The sequence below is a fragment of the Rhipicephalus sanguineus genome, chromosome 1 (assembly GCF_013339695.2).
Source record: "Rhipicephalus sanguineus isolate Rsan-2018 chromosome 1, BIME_Rsan_1.4, whole genome shotgun sequence".
In the NCBI taxonomy this organism is placed as follows: Eukaryota; Metazoa; Arthropoda; class Arachnida; order Ixodida; family Ixodidae; genus Rhipicephalus; species Rhipicephalus sanguineus.
The window spans coordinates 147212363-147231280 of record NC_051176.1 but is presented as its reverse complement, the minus strand read 5'-3'; the positions used below and the strand labels follow the sequence as shown (position 1 = coordinate 147231280).

The 18918-nt window shown below is 46.2% G+C and overlaps 2 protein-coding genes across 3 annotated transcripts in view; one reads left to right on the top strand and one right to left on the bottom strand.

Annotated features, from left to right (window-relative positions):
• Positions 1-11086: 11086 nt before the first annotated feature.
• Positions 11087-12094, bottom strand: LOC119399865 (palmitoyl-protein thioesterase 1). Its single transcript, XM_037666742.2, has one exon. It carries the CDS (start codon positions 12056-12058, stop codon positions 11114-11116), a length of 945 nt encoding a protein of 314 aa, XP_037522670.1. The 5' UTR covers positions 12059-12094; the 3' UTR covers positions 11087-11113.
• Positions 12095-12450: 356 nt separating this feature from the next.
• LOC119399847 (general vesicular transport factor p115) overlaps positions 12451-18918 on the top strand; it is a 69625-nt gene continuing 63157 nt past the window's right edge. For both annotated transcript variants that reach the window (XM_037666725.1, XM_037666715.1), the window contains exons 1-6: positions 12451-12557; positions 13063-13149; positions 13243-13381; positions 13803-13906; positions 14908-15066; positions 18058-18178. In XM_037666725.1, the coding sequence (XP_037522653.1) occupies positions 12480-12557; positions 13063-13149; positions 13243-13381; positions 13803-13906; positions 14908-15066; positions 18058-18178 (688 nt within the window). In that variant the 5' untranslated portion in view covers positions 12451-12479. The remainder of the gene's footprint in view (positions 12558-13062; positions 13150-13242; positions 13382-13802; positions 13907-14907; positions 15067-18057; positions 18179-18918) is intronic.

Here is an 18918-nt window from a genome sequence, read left to right as displayed (position 1 = left end):
CAAATGAGCCTCACAAATTTTGACATATTTCTTTCTCTTGTGAATAAGTAAAAGACGTGTGTTTGCTCTGAGGAGTATCAAGCACTTAAACCGACTTCTGCTGAGCTTATGCCCTGTATTTCACCTCGGTAGTAAACAGAAATAGATATATCAAATGTCCAGGAACTTCGCATAATTTTGTTCATCGGTTCTTGGTTATACATCCGGCTGGTAGCGCAAACTTGCGACTGATTGATACATCGGCCACAAAAGAGCCCGAACACGTAGTCACACCTCGAAGAAAATTATCTTCGCGTAATGCATTCAGAAAAGTTCGAATAAAAAAAAAAAGATTCATAGGAACAAGCTACCCTTTGACCTTAAGTAAAACTGCAAGGTTAACTGTTCGTGCGAAAATACGTAGGCTCCATACATTTGCCTTCTCGAGTTGCGCTTGCCAGTGATAGGGAAACTTATGGGCAGGTAATAAATGAAACAGAGAAAATCTTACACCAGGTCGCAAGCGTGCTTTATAAGCGAGAACGGGAGACTAATGGCATTTTGTCTGAACAACTTTATTTACAGCGGGGCGAAAGGCACTTCGAGAGCTATTTCTAGCTGAGCGTTTCCAGCTTTTTCTTCTTTGATTTCGATTCAGCTTCTAAAACCATTTCTTGCGGCTAAAGACTTGTATGAGAGGATTCGTTCTGCACTGCAACTCTTGCTTCAGAACCAGCTGTCAAGCATGTCCATCGTCGCAGGTATTAAAATATGACGACTCGTCGTTGGTTAGGAGCTCCACGGTGAGGTTGGTGCTGTTTCGAGAACTTTAAAGCACTTCTTGTTTTGACGATTGCTCCAGGACTGTCGTAAATGCTGTCGCATACGACAGCATACCCTGCCATATACACCAATACCGGGAATACCGGGATAATGTCCGTCATGTTTTACAGCGTTTCCTCGGTGACAACTACGTTGCAGCAAGCGTGAACAGTTTGCTTCCCTCTGAAGGTCATGCCATTCCTCATCCTCGTCACTGGCGTTTCTAGAAGTGGCGACCGTCGTACTTCTAATCACGCTTGGAAGTATATGTAGAATATTCTGCAGGAAAACTCACCCTGAGGTTCTGTGAAGGAGTGAAGTTGTCGCACGAAATCGCGCGCAGCCATTTTTAGCGCAGCTCCGCATCTTGGAAAATCGAAAAACGCACATCTTGCACTTCAAGTCGTAATTGCTACTGCACTGAAGGACACAGCACTTGTTCGGTTTGACGAATTCAATGCCCCACACACGCTTCAGCACGCACGACGTTCTCACATTTTAGAAAAAAAAACGGCACACTGCACTGACAGAACCGACGTACCACGTGTTGCAACAAGAAACATACTGATGTGCCGGTGTGCCGCCGCACCAGCCGCACTACTCGCCCTCCGTCATTAAATATAGCGCGCTTTTGAGTTGAAAGTTATCTCGCTGGGTGCTGATATTTCATTTAAAGATAACTCTCATAGGGTTATTGCAGGTTTCTTCCGCCGATTGTATTTGTTTGTTCAGAAAAATGGCGCGACTTTCTGAATGACGACCAGTGACACGTGTTTCCAGTTGTATCCATCCGCGTTTGAGCGGGCCACCGGGAACGGGGGAAACCGGATACCCGCTGCCGTCGCCGCCTCCACTTGGTGACGTCAGTGACGTCAGCACTTCGAATGCGGAGAGCGCTTCGGCCTTGTGCTCCCATGCCTCTTTAGTAGGGGAAGGGTTAGGGGGAATGGAAGGATTCAGCTGACATGCCCAAACCATGTGAAAGTTATCGGAGACTTCCCCACAGTGAGGGCACCGCCCATCAACTTTCGGGTCAAAATGTTTTACAATTGCAGGACACAACAAGGTGTTGGTCTGCAGGCGCGGCCCTTAGCAGGGACCGGGAAAAGCCGATGGCGTTCGCAATAGTGAGCTAGAATTTCTTTGAATCGCAGAAGCGGTTGCATCTCTGAGCCTGCGGAGCTACGGTTACCACACAAAGGAGCAACCACCGAAGCACGCGAACGAGAAGCCGCCTGCAATTGGCCGCGAGATCGAGCACAGTCGCCGCCTAGCGGCTTCTGGCTGAACCGTGCCTAGTGTGGCACGGCCACCTGGATCGGGGCGCGCGGCGGTGTTGCTCCGGCCGTCCCATTCGGACGGAGGAGGCGTAATTGCAGAAAGGGGTGTGACCGCTCCTTTCGCCGCACCGCGGCGCGCGCCTACTACCCCTCCATTCCTTTGCGCTCTATGCGGGAAGGTTTGCGGCGCCTTGAAGATATCGCTGTAGAGTAACCGTGAGTTAGCATAGCACTTCCCCCACCCTCACAAAAAGCACATAAAATGATGAATGGTGGCTATCGCTATATTCTTTATTTTTTTGTGTGTGTGCGCCAGTCCTTGTCGTGATGATGGTGGCCGAAGCGAAAACACCCGCGAATCACATTTCAAGAAAATTGTTTTGGTGTTCTTAAGTGCAGCATATCAGTAAAAAGTATACATGCGAAGGAAAGCACGAGATTTATTAAAAACCCCTTTTTTTCTGAGTGCTTCCAGAATAGGGGAAGCGATCCGAAGGTTGGTTCCGCTGCTTAAAGGAGTTTGGCGGATATCCCTTGGGATGCTGCGGCCTTGAGTGCGCGAGCTTTACCTGCTGGAAGGAATGCCACTTTGGCGTCGAGGCAACGTAATCTTTCTTGGTGTTGACTTACAGTAAGGCACGCAGCAGTACGGCACGTTTCTGAAAAACACGGTAAATGAGGCAAGCGAGTGAAAAACTCGCAGCTAGAGCTAACAGGCGTAACCTCGTGGAACGCAGACTAAAAAACAAATTACTTGCCTGAAGTCAATGTGGTATGACAATGTGAAACATCTAAAAAGAGAAAACTTATATTCACGTCTTTCTTTTATTGTGTGTTACGTATTAACACGTTAATTAGTGCAGACCGTTAGAGGCGTTTATTTCCGTCTTACATGTGCACTCTGCCCGTAATTAATTCAGATAGAGTTAAACGCCTCTATAAACTGCCCGTTCACATTAAATACGACACGCACCAACACACCAGAAAAACAATTGATGCGTTTTGTTAGAACACGCACAAAAAATAAGAAAAAAAAGCAGAGCAATACTAGCGGGAAACGTCCGCAACCGACCTACGGCCGTCGGTAAATCGACGCTTATGTAACGTCGGGCCTTGGTCAACCCGCGAGCGGCATGCACTCGGCATCGTCGGCCACGGTGGACGGGCCTACATCGGGTGCCGACGCAGGCCCACATGAGGCCAATGTCAATCCCCAAGACCGGCCCTACATTGGTTGCCAAGGTTGAGCCAACGACAGTGCAGTTGGCCAGCGACGTCAGGCCGACATTTTGCCAAGGATAAAATGTTGCTTGGGAAACGGGCTCTTTCATGCTGTCGCGTTAAAACGACAATTCGATACCAAAACGAGAGAAAGTGGCCATTGCGCGACCGACCCTTAGCTAATTCGCAGGCGACAAGCGTCACTCATCGCTTTCGCGTTCAAATTCGCCTACATGCGGCCTGCGCTTAAATAAGAACGTCGCATTCACATCACTGATGTATCGTGGGAACTTCAGAATGCAAAGAGACGTGCCCATATAAAAATGTTGCCTATCATCGGCAAGGAGAAAACGACTACAGCATTATCATTACCGCAATTGTTTTCCAGCAACGTGATGCTCTTAAGACAGCGCTCGACCGCAGAAGATAGCTATGCAGTGCCGACGACGACAAAATGTATTTCCTTTAGAAAGAAGCATGGCGCGCGCCGGTCCAGGCGGCCGTGGGAGAAACGATTGCCAAAACAAAGAATGAGAAGCACGAAAAATCACGTACTCGGCACAATATATGTGTCATGGCACTTATGTAGCGGCCGTGGTCATGGCACATGAACGCGCCGCGCCACACGAAGTCTCTTAAGCACGCTGCTTGGCTCTATCTCGATTGTAACATATGCTACAGAGAACAACACTCACTGTGTAAAGCCCGATTAACATTACATAATAGCGTACCTTGATTCCAGTCACCACGTGCACGATGTCCAGTATGCATTTTTCCAAACACATCTGCGGCTGTCTACGGCGCGGTCAGCGCGGCATCATTCGCGAGGGGGTAGGAGGAGAGCGCCGCGTCGCGGCGCGCGTCTGAACTACCTCAATTACAACTTTTCAAAGGGGCGCGCGCCGAATGGGACGGCCGGAGCAACACCGCCGCGCGCCCCGATCCAGGTGGCCGTGAGTGTGGATCGCTCCGTGCGTCGTCTGCTAGCCCCGTTGTGTTTGCATGTGCGCGTACGTCACGCAGGTCCTCAAAAGGCGGTTTGTTCCGTTGCGTTAGTGCAACTTTAACCGCTCGTACGTATGCCTAACACGATGTAAAGAAGCATTTGGCCTTGATCGGCTGTATATGTATACTGTAATAAGATCGGTGAGTGCACTTGTCTACAGTGCTGTGTGTACCGTCCGTCGTACCATCCGTTCACGAGAGTCATATCAGTGTAGGTGCCACTCTATGGTTCAAGCGCATTGCAAAGTGCACTTGGTGTTGCCCTAAAGATGAGAAGTATTAAATCTCATGTGAATATAGCCTTTTAGCGGCGCGGTGGTAAAAAAAAAAAAGGCTCGCATGTACTTGAGCGTTGTGGTTAGGTGTTGTTTATACGTTACGCGACGAGCTTTAGTTGTGTACGGTCATGGTCTCACTAGAGAGAAATATTTCTGCTAAGTCACGTGTGACACTTCGGTACCTAAATTGTCCCCTAAAAAGAACAGAAAATGAAATCGCACGGAAATCGCAAAACTGAGTTGCCTTGCGCAATTTTAACTTGTCGCGAAATTAATACAAAACACCGGTGTACTTAGATTAAGGTGTGCGTTAAAGAGCGCTAATGGTCAAAATTAATCCAAAGGGCGTAGTTTACATTTATGTCGTAGTAATTTCACGCGAAGCCACATCTTTTTTTCTTTACATTATCTTGAGCGTTTGTGTTGCGTTGTTTAGATTGACGGAAGACAGCGGACATTATTCGTATGAAAAAACGTACTTTGGTCCAGTGAAATAACCGGACCTTTGTTCCATTACTATCGTGCAAGTAATCAATCGAAGAAATTTCCGTGCTGTACAGTTACCCTTATGTATTGTTACTGGAATAAAAACAAGCGTGTGCGTGTTAAACGTCTCCGTAGCGCTAAAGCGCTGTCAGCCACGAAGCTTTCCTCAGTGAACCCATATACTGTCCTACATTTCATGGAGAACTGAATAAGAAATGCTAATGAATATTTGAGCACGCAGTGCACAAAGTGCTATTTCAACTCATCGTGCAGGAATACGGGCTTTCTTTTTGTTGAGGGGCATCCAAATGAACAAGAAGTAAATAGTTAATTCAGTCGTGCGCTACAGCAGTGCGTAGTAGGTGGAGCACAAGCTAAACATGTACAAATAAAACAACAAGAAAACGTCACCCATTGCGAAAACGCCGACTGTCGCCGAAGGCGAGCGACCCGTTCGTTGGCAGAATGCGCTTCTCTCACTAATAATTGTAACGTTTGGCGCGCTTCGTGCATTAATTCGGGAATGAAGATCGCACATATTACCACAAAGCTGCAGTCAACGCATTTTGTTTGCCGGAAATTGGGTCTCATCGCTCACAACGAAGCGCTGTTGTGCACGTTGGTATACGCGCCGACAACCGCCTATCCACACTAGCGCGGCGACGGTGCTGCCACCTGTAGCCCGATCTCGCGGCGAATAGCAGCGCGTGGCTACCTCGTTGCAGGCGTGCGAGCATCTCCCGCGGCAAGCCTGCCAAGCCAGCGCCAGACAGAAGCGAGCTCCTGTGAGGGGGGGGGGGGTTGTCACTGGCGCGGCCACTGAAGACCGGCGAAGCGCAGTGACGTAGGCTAGCGTTCGCGTGGCGAGCATTATCCAGCCAATGTCCGGACGCGTGGCTTCGTGCGGGGAAGACCGACGCATGGCTCGCACCAGGGGCGTAGCCAGAAATTTTTTTCGGGGGGGGGGGGTTCAACCATACTTTATGTATGTTCGTGCGTGCGTTTGTGTGTGTGCGTGCCTATATACGCAAGCAAAATTGAAAAATTTCGGGGGGGGTTGAACCCCCCAACCCCCCCCCCTTGGCTACGCCCCTGGCTCGCACCAGGCAAAAAGGCCTGGTGGGTAGCCTCGGTAGCCATGTCGCCGATTTACGACGGTTCCCGGCGCTCGAGCCGCGCGGGGCCAGCACACGCTTGCTGGGGAACGAGGCGCCAAAGGGGAGGGCGCGCTCGATTCCCACAGCCAATGACCACGTACTTTGGGTTTATGGCGCGGTCATTTGTCGAGAGAAGAGCGAGCGATTTGAAGCTGACTTTGAGAATTAATTGTAAATTCCAGGCAGCGAGCTGCGCTATAATATTCGGCTTACGCGTTTTCAGGAACTTGACTACCGATCGGCAGTGTTTTTTGGCCATGCTGAAGTGTTGCAGGGCCCCTGTAAGAACCACGCAATTTCCATTTGACCGTGAAGTCTTATAGCAAAGTGAGAACGTTCACAGTGATGCTACCGAGGACTTCTGATTTGGAGCAATTTTTGGAGCAGCAAAAATTTCATTTTGGAGCACTTTGGAGCAGCAAAAGTTTTCATGTTGGAGCACTTCGGAGCAGGTAATTTTGCATCTGGGAGCACTCTGGAGCAGATAATTTCACATCCTGGAGTATACAATGGAAAAGCAAGTTGTATTTACATTCCAGCACCCGAATAATTATTATGGGGCTTTTATGAAGAGCTAGAAATATTTTGACTCATTGCAAGTCTCATGGAGAAATCAGCTCAGGAGCACTCCATATTTCAATGGATAATGCAAAAATAAGGGCGTCATGCAGCTGAGTGTTCTGGAATATCCTTTTCAGCGATTATTTTCGACACTAACAAATAAACAGAATACTATGATCAATAAAATTATACTTCATGAAATCACACTCTAAATATGTGGTTATCAGCAGACGTGGTAGACAAACGCCCCGACGTACAACAATGCCCAATGCTAAAGAGTCATACCTAATGCATTCCCCTAAGACGGCGCCAAGGTGAACGCCAGGTTCTTTTTCTTCTGGATCGATATCATTGCTGGGCGCTACATGACGTCACATAGCTAGCCCCAAAAAGCCAACCCCCTCCGACACTCCCTTTCATCTTTCTGAGGCCTCTCTGTGCTGTGGTAAGCATTCTCGCAGCGCTTCCAGACTATCATCTGTGCATGCACCGGGTTGCCTGGAAGATGGAGATACGCTTGAAGTCGAGCTTCCGCGGAAGTGTCAGAAAGTGCGTTCAATAGTGGACTACATGATTTAACAAACGTCGTTTTCCTTTCACAGCGAAGCTGTATATGGCTAGGACATTTCCGTTTGTACGCCGAAAACCAGGGGCGTAGCCAAGGGGTGGGTGGGGGGGGGGGGGGTTCAAACACCCCCCCCCCCCCCCGAAATTTTTCAGTTTTGCTTGCGTATATATGCACGCACACATGCAAACGCACGCACGAACGTACATAAAGTATGGTTGAACCCCCCCCCCCAAAAAAAAAAAAAAAAAATTTCTGGCTACGCCCCTGCCGAAAACCCCCTAGTGACTCACATTCAGCTAAGACGACTCGAAGGTATCGAAGGCGAAAACCATCTTGTTCTTCTTTTTTTTCTCCCTCTATATGTATTGATCCTGCCCCACGTTCCTCTGAAAGCTTTCTGCACCTAACGTGGTTTTGCACCGCCTCCAGGATCAGAGGCATTGCAAGCTTTCTGCACCTCACCTGGATTTGCACTGCTTCCATGATCGGCGCACCGATCACGGAGGCAGTGCAAAGTGACGATGTCGACGTCGTCATGATGTCAAAGTGACGTCATGACGACGTCACTTTGACGATGTGTCTGTTTTGCAACCTTCTAGCAAAACTGACTGGCAGGCCCTTACTGCATGGTGATCAGCTGAGGTGACCACCTCATATCTTTTGAACTGAAGGTGCCAATTTTTTTTTGCTTGTGCGAAAATAATTTTCTCAGAAAGAATTCACCGTTTTTTTGCATGAAACTCTGTTTCCTGCCAAAAATGCAGTTCTGTGCATGAACTAGTTAAGCGAAACTGCGATTTTTTAAATCGTCTCCTCATGACCCTGGAAAGCGGGGGGTGGCGGACGTGTAACATGGCGTAGCCGTTTCACAGTGGGCCTCGCCAGGGCCGTCAGCGACAGGCCCGATACGTATACAGCTGCGCATATTAAAACAGAACTGCAGCTGTTCTGACCAGGAGGCATGTTTTTATTAATGGGATGATATTGTTAAAAAAGCAAGCAAATATTCGAATTGGGACCCTAGCCAAAGCCACCCCTAGCGCTCACGAGCTCGAAAGTGCAGGGCCTTTTAGGGGCAAGAGCGATAACAAACCAGGATGTACTGGTGGAAGGAATTAAGAAAAAGCTCTTCTTGATGAAGATCCATGGATAAAGTATATTTGAGGAAAACTGTCAACACGTGCTCTTTCATGGATGGGCGAAGCATAGAAAAATTGATACTGTTTCATATATCTATTGCTAGCGTTCCCAGATTCCATTCCGCGACGTCTAGAATCAGAAATGACGAGCATTGTGGCGGCACGCGTGTAGTTATTACCAAACATTGGTTTAATTACGTGACGTGCGACGCTTGAACAGGCAATCAGCAGCGATTCTGGAACAGATGACGTCTGCCGATGAAGCGCCGCAGCACTAGACGTCGCGAGTATCGCGAGCCTCTGCAGAGAGCGCGTTTTGCCTCGAGCCGACTTGCATAACAGAGGCTGCGTCGGCACCGTGCAGGGCATCGTGGCTTACTCAGGACGCACGCGCGAGAGTTGTTTCTTCAGCGGAACACAGTGCAGCGTAATAATTTTTGGTCCGCGTTGAGACTTTGTCGGCCCCAACATAGGCGGAGAGTTTTCATTTTCCCGGAAGGGGCGGGGGCATCCCAGCTAAGTTGGACCAAGACTTTAAAAAACCATGCGCTCTGGGAAAGTTCTACCTGTTGTATATTAGCGGTAGTCGTGTGTACATACATGTAATTTTTTCATGACTAAGTGCTGATTAATTAATTAGATTTAATTATCCAACCCTTTTATTCTTGCTAGAATGGGAAAAATATTAACTTTATGTTCTACCTCACCTCAAATAATCCCAGAATCAAGAATTTATTTTTTGCTGAAATCTGCCGGGTTGATTTTAACGAGAAAAAATAAAAGCAAGTGAAACACGCCAGATATGAAATAGACGCGCACTCACGCACCGCTACTCAACCGTTCCAAAGCGTTCTTTGATTGATACACGGCTGCGTTCGTTCATTGTACAGGGTTTCACGCTATTTGATGGACGCGCATCAAAATATGCTGCGGACGCGTCCATCGTCGAGCGTGAAGCTCTGTACAATGCAGTGGTGAACGAATACAGCCGTGTATCAACTAAAGCGCCGCTCGAGCGCGCGTCTATTTCATATTTGGCGTGTTTCGCGCACTTTTGTTTTTTTCTCGGAAAAATCAAACCAGGCAGATTTCAGCAAAAATAAATGCTTGATTCCGGGGTTATTTGAGGTGAGGTGTAAGTTAATATATTACCGCTTCGAGCAAGAATAACAAGGTTGTCTAATTAAAGCTGATTAATTAATTAGCGCTTAGTCATGAAAAAAAATACAGGTTGTATGTACACACGACTACCGTTAATATACAACAGGTAGAACTTTCCTAGAGCCCTTTTTTTTTTTTTTTAATCTTGGTCCAAGTTCAGCCGGTATAGAGATAGAGACCGACTTTCAAATTAAAGAATTTAATATAACTAGTCGCTTAAGTGCCGACACTGAGATGTCATTATGAAGATCTCTAGTGGAGGCTCCAGATATATTTTTCAATTTACACATAGACATCGATCGACCTCGTAACGCTTGGCTCATAGCGAAGAAGGCCGCATAGGCTGCTACTCGCTGACTGCGTCGCATAAAATCGATTCCCACAATGCATGGGATCTCCCGAATTTTTTTTATTGACATGCTATACTTTGTTAAAACATGCACCAAACAGGAGAGAGTAGGCTAATGCTGACACAGGAAGCTTTAACTATGCCACTGAATTCATGACCAAAAATATTTCTCAGAAGGTATAGCAAGGACAATTTACTACCATTACACCTTGTCCGAAGCTGGGGTTACTTCTTCCACCAAAGGTTGTTTTCTGGACGATTATTTGAGCTGCTCTTCGGTCACCGATCTGGTAGTAAAACCCTGTGCTGATAAATAAAAAAAAATGCGTGCCGTCTTTTCTCGATCGCTACGTGGTTCAAGACTTTTTAACTTGTCATTGCTTAAATGATCCCTTCAGTTGGTCATCAACACTATACTGCACATACAAATTCGTTTGAGGGGCATTTTGCAGTGAATGTTTGTCTTGTCAATGGACCATGATCCGAATTTTAAAATACTGAAATGAAAAAAAAAAAGTGGGCATAAACAGCCCCCTGTGAATTAGCTGCCAGACAGGACAGCCAAAAGTCCATTGTCAATGGCTAGGGGACCTAAGCCAAGCTCTTAAAAAATATCCTGGGCCGGCGCCAGGGAAGCTGCGCCCCCCATGAAGCGGTCCGGGGGGGGGGGGGGGGAGGCGAGCCCCTCAGCCCCCCCCCCCCCCCGTACTCTCCGCCTATGCTATGGGCCCCAAGATCAAGCCAAACATGTTTTGACGCGCCGGTGGTGCGACTGCCGGTGATGCACGCCCTCAAACCCGAAACTCTGGCGCACTTTGGCGCAATTTCCGTCGATATTATCTGGATGGCGCAGTAAATACAATTTGCCGCAGTTGGCGCAGGAGTGGAATCACTGCGTTCAGCGCCGTGTGTCGATCAAACACGTGACAATTACACGTACGGGAAAAGTAAATAAATAAAAACCATAACTTTATTTTCCACTGCAGTTCAGTAGGATTTAAGTATGCCCTGATGCGAAGCAAACGTTCACTCCAACACCTAAAATAACTGTCATAAGGTGTCGCTTGACGTATCGCGAGATGAGAGAGAGAAAAAATAAGTCCAAGCTCACAGCAAGTATTGCTTAATTATGTTCTCTGTGAACCACTCTTCCTTGAACTGAAGGTGGTCGCCAAGCGTGGACAAGAAGTGAAGTCTGCCGCTTTGATCAAGCTCCTTGAGGCCAATCCAGTCCTCCGTGTAGATCTTCTGGTTTTGCAGAGGCACTATCGTCTTGTCGTCGCGCTCGGCGTAGTAGCCGAACCAGCTGGTTGCCTTGGGATCAACCACCGTGTCATTCTCAAACATGACGAGCACGAGATTTTTCAACTTGAGCAGGTTGTCCTTATACGTCTCATTCTTGACGCGCTCGTTGTTGATGTCAGCGAGGAAGAGACTCTTGGCAATGTACGTTTGTCGGTCGAACGGGTCCTGCCAGTACTGAGCAGGGACCAGGTGGTCTTGAACGACGTCCCAGTAGGCGCCCAGGTTCAGAAGCTTCCTGGCGTACTCGCAGAGCTCCGAACTCTCTCCGGGACACCTCGGAAGCCCGAAGACGCCCTGGTGCTGCCCTCCGAGAGAGACGAGGTTCCGCATGGGCGGCTCGGGACACCTTTGCGCCAGTGCCCTTAGGAACTGGCCGCCCTGGGAAAAGCCGAGCCCGTTGTATCCCCCGGAAAGTTTCGAGTCGTTCGCGATGATCTTGCAAGCCTCCTCGACCTGTTCGTTGATGTTCATGAAGTAGCTGTTACCGATTTCGCTGATCATGTTGGTGCCGATCCGCAACGAGTTCACATACACGCCGGGGATCGACTGTTCGAGGAAATTCTTGAATCCGCCCAAGCTCAGAGGATTGCAGCAGGAATCGCCCAGGCCGTGCCACATAACGATGGGGTACGCGCTCTCGCCATCTCCGTTCAGAGAGAGGATACTTTCACTTGTGTCCGCGCCGCAAAACGCAACAGCGATACATAGGCAGAACTGCAAAGTCCGTAAGAACAATTCGAACTTCATTCTGATTACACAGCAATGCCCTCCAACTTGCGGCTGATGCGACTGGGCCGTACAGACGAACTCCGCGACAGTCCCACCAGCAAGTTTTGGAGTGCGTGCGTATCTCGCGCGATTTGAGATTTGAGAGAGAAGCGGAGAGTGGCGGAGTGGCGACAAAGCGGCGTAACCAAGGCGACCAAGGACAGAGGAAAAAAATTCAGTAAAAGAGTAAAGAAAGAACAACATCAGCAATCGGAATTATAAGACTAGAAACGGCATGTGCAGAGGATATATCAATACCAATTTCATATCAGTCTTTTGTTTAGCACGTTTTAATGTACAGCGTGCGTACTACATTAAAACAAAAACCGAAATCGAAAAGCAATCCGTGAGGGAGCGCAGTGTGTGCCGGAAGTCGTCTGCGCCACGCCATAGGTGCAAGATGGAGCTGTTCAAGTCGGGATTGAAAACTGTTCTCGGCGGACAGCCCGGTGCTCATGCTCCAACCGGGGCAGAAACGGTACTGTAACTATTTTACAGCTGTCAAAGCGTTCGTCAGGAAGCATGGCAGCTCCTTTTAATTAGCGTGGTTCCCTTGAGGTGTCGTGCCCACGCTCCCGGCTTTGCGTGCTCGTGGGTCTTGCTCGTGTCAGTGTTTACAATATTTCTGTTAAACTGAAAGTAGTGGCTGCGTTATGTGAGCTTCGTTTTTGTTTTATTTTTGCTTTGCTACTAAATGTATCATTTTAGCATGCGTGCAACTCAGCCAGCGCAGACAGTGACTGCCGCCGAGTTCGCGTTTACACGATATGAGACATTCGTTCTTCACCGAACTTATTTTTATCTTCACAGCTGATAGAATCTTTGATTCAGAAGGAGAATCGTTTTAAATGCTGCGGTAAATATAAGGAATTAACATCTGCAAGACTGCTTCAATGTACGGTGATGAAAAACATATTTGTTGTTCGACAAAATGCTACGTCACAAACCGAAACTCAGATTGCAATGTCAAATATTTCTTGTAGGTTGAGCGCCTAGTCAACAGAGTTCAGACGTCGACGCTTTTGGAAGACCGGCGAGATGCCTGCCGCGCTCTCAAGGCTTTGGCAAAGGTAACCACTTTTGTGTCCCTGTTTTACTACTCTTCTGTGCGGAACCGAAACTGGGCATGTGGATAACGTTGCTGTGATGCTTTCTGGTTTCAGAAATTCAGAGTGGAAGTCGGTGCTCAGGGCATGGACGCCCTGATTCATATTCTGGAAACTGACCGAGGAGATGGCGAAATCATTGGCTACGCCCTAGATGCCCTATCGTATGTCATATCGGGTGCAGAGGAGAACGAAGGTACCGTGTTTGCCAAGGCACACAACTTCCTGTTCAGCTTGTGTTTTGCAACACGAATTAACGCGATTGTGCGAAAAAATGTTGTGCACTCACTCTTAACTGGCGATGCAACTTGGCCGTGCTATTAGTAGTCATGGCAGTTACTTTAGCTTGGCATTGTTTGCATAGAACCAGAAAGCTAGCTTTGGGATACTTTCTAACAGTCGCTTTTACAGGGCACGTGCCAACGTTATACTGCAAGTTTTGTTATATTTTATGAAGTTCTGATTTCTTATCAGTGGCAAATGAAAGGAAGTATTTAAAGTCCTGCACTATTTTTTTCTTTTTGTCAGGCCATTACGATGTGAATAATGTTCTTTGCAAAACAGCATTCTGATAGCTTCATCGCCTACTTTCTCTTTCTCTTTTTTTCTTAATGCAGAGGACTCTCAGGATGAAAATGCAAGTCGAGAATTGGGAGAGCAGTTCACAGAAATATACATAAAGAAACCCGAGAATGTTACGCTTCTGTTGGACTTGATGGAGGTAAGCCAGTTAAAAAGTTCCATTGTACTGATGACACTTCAATACATTGGACCTGTGTCCCACTAAATAGCAGATGGGGGTATAAGTGGGAAGGTGTAAAATGACAATGCGTGGTACAGCAGAAAAGTGAAAGCCCATGCATGTGTCTACTGAAATGATTCGTTATACCTCCTGAAAAAAAAAAATAAAGGCTAATAGGGTACGTGTGCACACACTCTTGTCATAATAAAATAATTGACAGGCACAAAGATGTAACAGGGCAAAGGGCTAACTGGTTAACATATACTAGCACAGAAAGTGTTGCACATTAGGGAGCTTTAGGCTTCGCGTCTCTGAGTTAAGGAGACATAAACTGCTGGGCACGCAAAAGAAGCCAAAATGGTTTACAATAGGACTCAGTGTGTGGAGCTTTGTGCATGCAAATGTCCTTTGGGCTAAACAAGATTTTAAGCTACCTAACGATATTCTGAAGTAGAGCATGAGGGTACACATAGCAGGTTGGTACAATGCATGGCAATTTAGATAGTAGTGACCCACACAGTGACTGCTTGACTACTGAAAGTAACTTTCTGCAAAAGGACAAAAAGTGAACATTGTGGTTGCTTTGCCAAAATATTGTGTGTTGTCTCGTTTGGCTTGCACTCAAAGGAGTATTTATGTGCCTCAATTTTTTAAAGCAAAAGCCTTGTATTTGTACACGTGTACTGGCAGGCGTTATGCAAACTGATAGAACTTTGAACAGCGGAGTGTGTGTGTGTTAGCTAAAAGCAGAGATCACAAAAATGTTTACTGAAGACGTGACTCGTATCAGAGTTGGTCGTGCATCTTTGTGCCCTTTGATCTTGTTGGGCGGCTCAGAAACCATGCACTTCAAGTTTCTCAAGTTTTGCACAGTAACTCTAAGAGCTGCTCTAGCAGATAAATTGGTCGTCTGTACCTATTATAATAAAAACAACGCTGACGAAGTCACTAAACAGAGTGTAATTATATTTGTAATACAGGAATTCGACTTCAGAGTAAGATGGCCAGCTGTACGGCTACTGACTGGCTTGCTGGTTCATCGTGCTAAAGAAGTTCAGGAGTGTGTTCTCACCAGTCCAATGGGTGTGTCCAGGCTTATGGACCTCCTCTCAGACAGTCGAGAAGTCATTCGCAATGATGTGAGTATTGCGCCACATTTGCTTGTAGTGTGGCACAGTTATACCTCGGTCACACTGGCCAATTTAGTGTCATTTTGAGTGAGTGCACTTACACCTCCAGAATGTCACTTTGGCGGCGCGCTGCTACACGAGAAAGGGAAGTGTACTTTGGAAATGATGGTAATGGCGATGAGTAATTCAGTAGCACAGCATATATTTGTCATTTAAGGCCATGTTTATTGGGTAATAATGTGTTACAGCTATAAGCAACCCTTAAAATGAACTTTACGTGCAAACACTGCGGCTGCCGCCATTGCATGGCGTGTTCTGGGCATGCCCCTAGCGGTCGTGTCTGTAAACTGCCTGAGAGCGAGAATAGCAGAGTAGTTTTTTTGTTGTATAGTATGTTTTAATGCATAAAAATATTTCTAATAACGAAAACGATACTTAAAAAATACTATAAACTCGGCTTTCGATAATAACATACTTACTTTCGAGCCACTGCCCACGAGGCTAGACACTCCGTCGCAGTGAAGTGAGTTTGGCGAACGCACTCGCTGGCAAGTGCGCTTTGCAGCGAGTGTCCCTAAATGTTCCCATGTGACAGCGTGCAAATGACACTAGCGGCAAAGTGCACTCCCTCAAAGTGCCCTTAAGTTGCGCCATGTGACAGGGGTATTAGTAATTCATTGGACATGCACTCAAGCTCTATGACTAAGGGTAACAAGGCTGTAGCATATTCCATTGAGGCACTGTGGGCATTAAAATAATAAAGTACAAAGTTCATCTGCAACATTAACCTGTGTTGTGAGTTCATACTAAAGCAACTAACCATGCTTTAGAGAGTGCATACAGTAGAACATCGAAAGTCAATTCCCTGGTGTAGTGTTTTCTTGGATGCTCCTTTGACTCGAGTGGCACCTACCCATAGACTTCCACGTGCATTCAGTGGGATTGCAGCAGAGCATTGGAGACATACAACATCCATCATTACATAGATTCATTCATCATTTTTATTTCCTTAAAGACCCCCGAGAGGGTATTACATAAGGGGTGGGTTAATATACAATCAATAGCGTTGTCACAATGATCAGTGTGAAGTTATATTTGAAATGATATGCATGAAGCTTGATGGGCGGGTGATTGTGGCGACATCGTGGGAAAGGCCACGATGTCGGCAGAATTCTTTGATTGTAGGGGCATTTGCTGTAGCTTTGAGATGGCCTCATGTGTGTCCTTAGCTGAGAGGGCACAGCCATCGCTAAATCAGTTTACAACATCCTAGAAACGTTTAATGTGTCTTTGTCACTCTGACTTCTTTTTTGGTAGCTTAGTGTCACTGAAATGCAGGTGCTACGAAATATGCCAGAGGGTGAGTGCCGAGCTACTGGGAAGGTGTAAAATGTGCCCTTGTCATTTTCCACTTATTTATGGAGTTAAATTTGCTAGCACAAGAGCAGCAACATAAACTTGCACATGCACATTAAATTGCCTCATATAACCCGTCATGGTGGTCTAGTGGTATGGTGCTCGACTGCTGACCCACAGGTCGCAGGATTGAATCCCGGCCGCGGCGGCCGCATTTTCGATGGAGGCGAAAATGCTTGAGACCCGTGTACTTAGATTTAGGTGCATGTTAAAGAACACCAGATGGTCAAAATTTCCGAAGCCGTCCACTACGGCGTCTCTCATAATCAAATCGTTGTTTTGGGACGTTAAACCCCAACCATTATTTATTAAATTGCCTCATATGTTTCAGCACACCACTATGACATGTTTGATTACATCACAGTTTAAATCTTGTACCTTTAAATCTTGAAACAAGACCATAAAGCACATTTATGACCATCTTAAATGTCAGTTCTTTGATGCCGGGACAGCCTCAGCTATAATAAAAATGACAGTGCTGCCCATGTATCTGAGTTTGCATGGGAATTTGTGATGGTCTCTTGAAAGTTTCAAATTTTGTTGTGATTTTGAAATTCATTTGTAATCAAGCTATTTGTGCTTTTAAATTTGTCAGCATCAAATAACTGAATTGCAAGCAAATACGACCTCGTTGTCTCTGTCGTGTTTTTCTGTTTTTCTTTTGTCGTAGAGCGACTTCATTTTGCACATAGTAACAAATCTACCTGGCACTTACTGAACACTTGCGCTTTCTCAATTATAATTATTTTGTTTTTTAGTGCTACCTCATGTAATGCATATCTGAATTGGCTGCTCACACTGGATTGAAAACAGTTTGCTTTGTTGTATTTTTGCAGCTTAGCTTGCATAGATGTTAAATATATTATGGTTGCTTGGGATGTGATCAGAACTTGGATGTTTGCTGTTATTTCTCTTTTTCTGAACTTTCACTCACATCTCATGAATAAGACCAATTTGCAAGATTTGGGGCAGGTGCAAACGGAAAAATCATTGTGCCTTTTACACTTAGATTATAACTTGTTGCAGGCACAGCTTGCATATTCTTGCCATGCAGTTTAAGAAGCAAGATCTTTGGCATGGTCTACAACCCTTGATTAGTTTGTGAAGAGAGCTGAAGGGATGTCTCGTCACAAGCCCTTGTAGGTTGCTGATGCCTTCAGTGGCTGCAGCCAGAGATTGTATCAAGTATAATTTAGTTTGATCACTGCCATGAAAATTGGTGAAAAGTATGGGACCTTATTCGTATGACTTACGCTCCTTCCCTTCCTTTCATGTACGTATACCTATATCTTTTCAAGTCAAGTAATAATGTACAGTATGATGTATTGTAAAAGGGAACATGTAATTAGAAGGCCTTCAGCGATAACGGTCCAGATTAGGCAAGAAGGCTTCTTCAGTGGTATTTTATCACTTACTCTCTACCTAGCACATCACAAGAGTTGCCTAGTTCCTCTGGAATGTGGAGACTATGTTATGTATGACTTAATACTGAATTGGTGATCCCTGTAAGAGTGGCCCATACAAATGCCTTTGGAAGCAATGTATACTGACTGCCACCTGTTAATGTAACTCTCCTCTTTCCAGGCGCTGCTTTTGCTCTCTCACCTGACGAAAGCTAATGCCAACATTCAGAAGATTGTTGCATTTGAGAATGCCTTTGATCGCCTTCTAGACATCATCATTGATGAAGGCTGCAGTGATGGAGGTGAGCTTGCATTGTGCAGTAACATGGTTTCAAGCTCGTCTGGGAAATCTTTGAAGAACAGTTACTTTTTTTTCAAGGTTATGTTCATTGTTTTTATGACAGCTGTGAAAACAAAGAGCATAACTTTCATGTTGTATCATGTGTGCTGTTGGCTTAACAGACATCCAGTTTACTTATAATGGTCATGCCATGTATGTATGGGTGGAAAAGTGTCTCTTATTACTTTATTTATTACTTTGATGAACACTGTGACACTTTGGTCCCATTTTTCATGGCAACTTCACTCGGGCTAGTGGTAAAACACAACGAAGAAGGTCTTACAGCATCTGCTGTTATGTGCTCATTTCAATAGCCACTCTTGATGGCGATGTCTGCTGCCAGTGTCCATCACCAGGAATGAGCATGGCAACCGAGTGAACTACTTAGCACATGTGCATTGTGTGAAGGGTGTTTTGACTTGCCATGTCATCTGCTACTGTGTTCTGCTCTGGGCATCCAACATTGTTTTACAGCGTAAGCTGTTATGAGTTCACGACAGCCGATTTATGAGTTCACAACAGCCGATTTTAGTGGCGATGTTGTCCGCCGCAACTGCCTCCGATGTCCGTCACAGCTATCACAAATAATGAGCAAAAGAAACAAACAAACCAGGGTTCAAGCCTGAATCGAAACGAGGCACTCTTTGTGGCATTCTACATGGCAGAGGCACACCAACGCTTGAAGGTTCTTAGAAAAAAGGC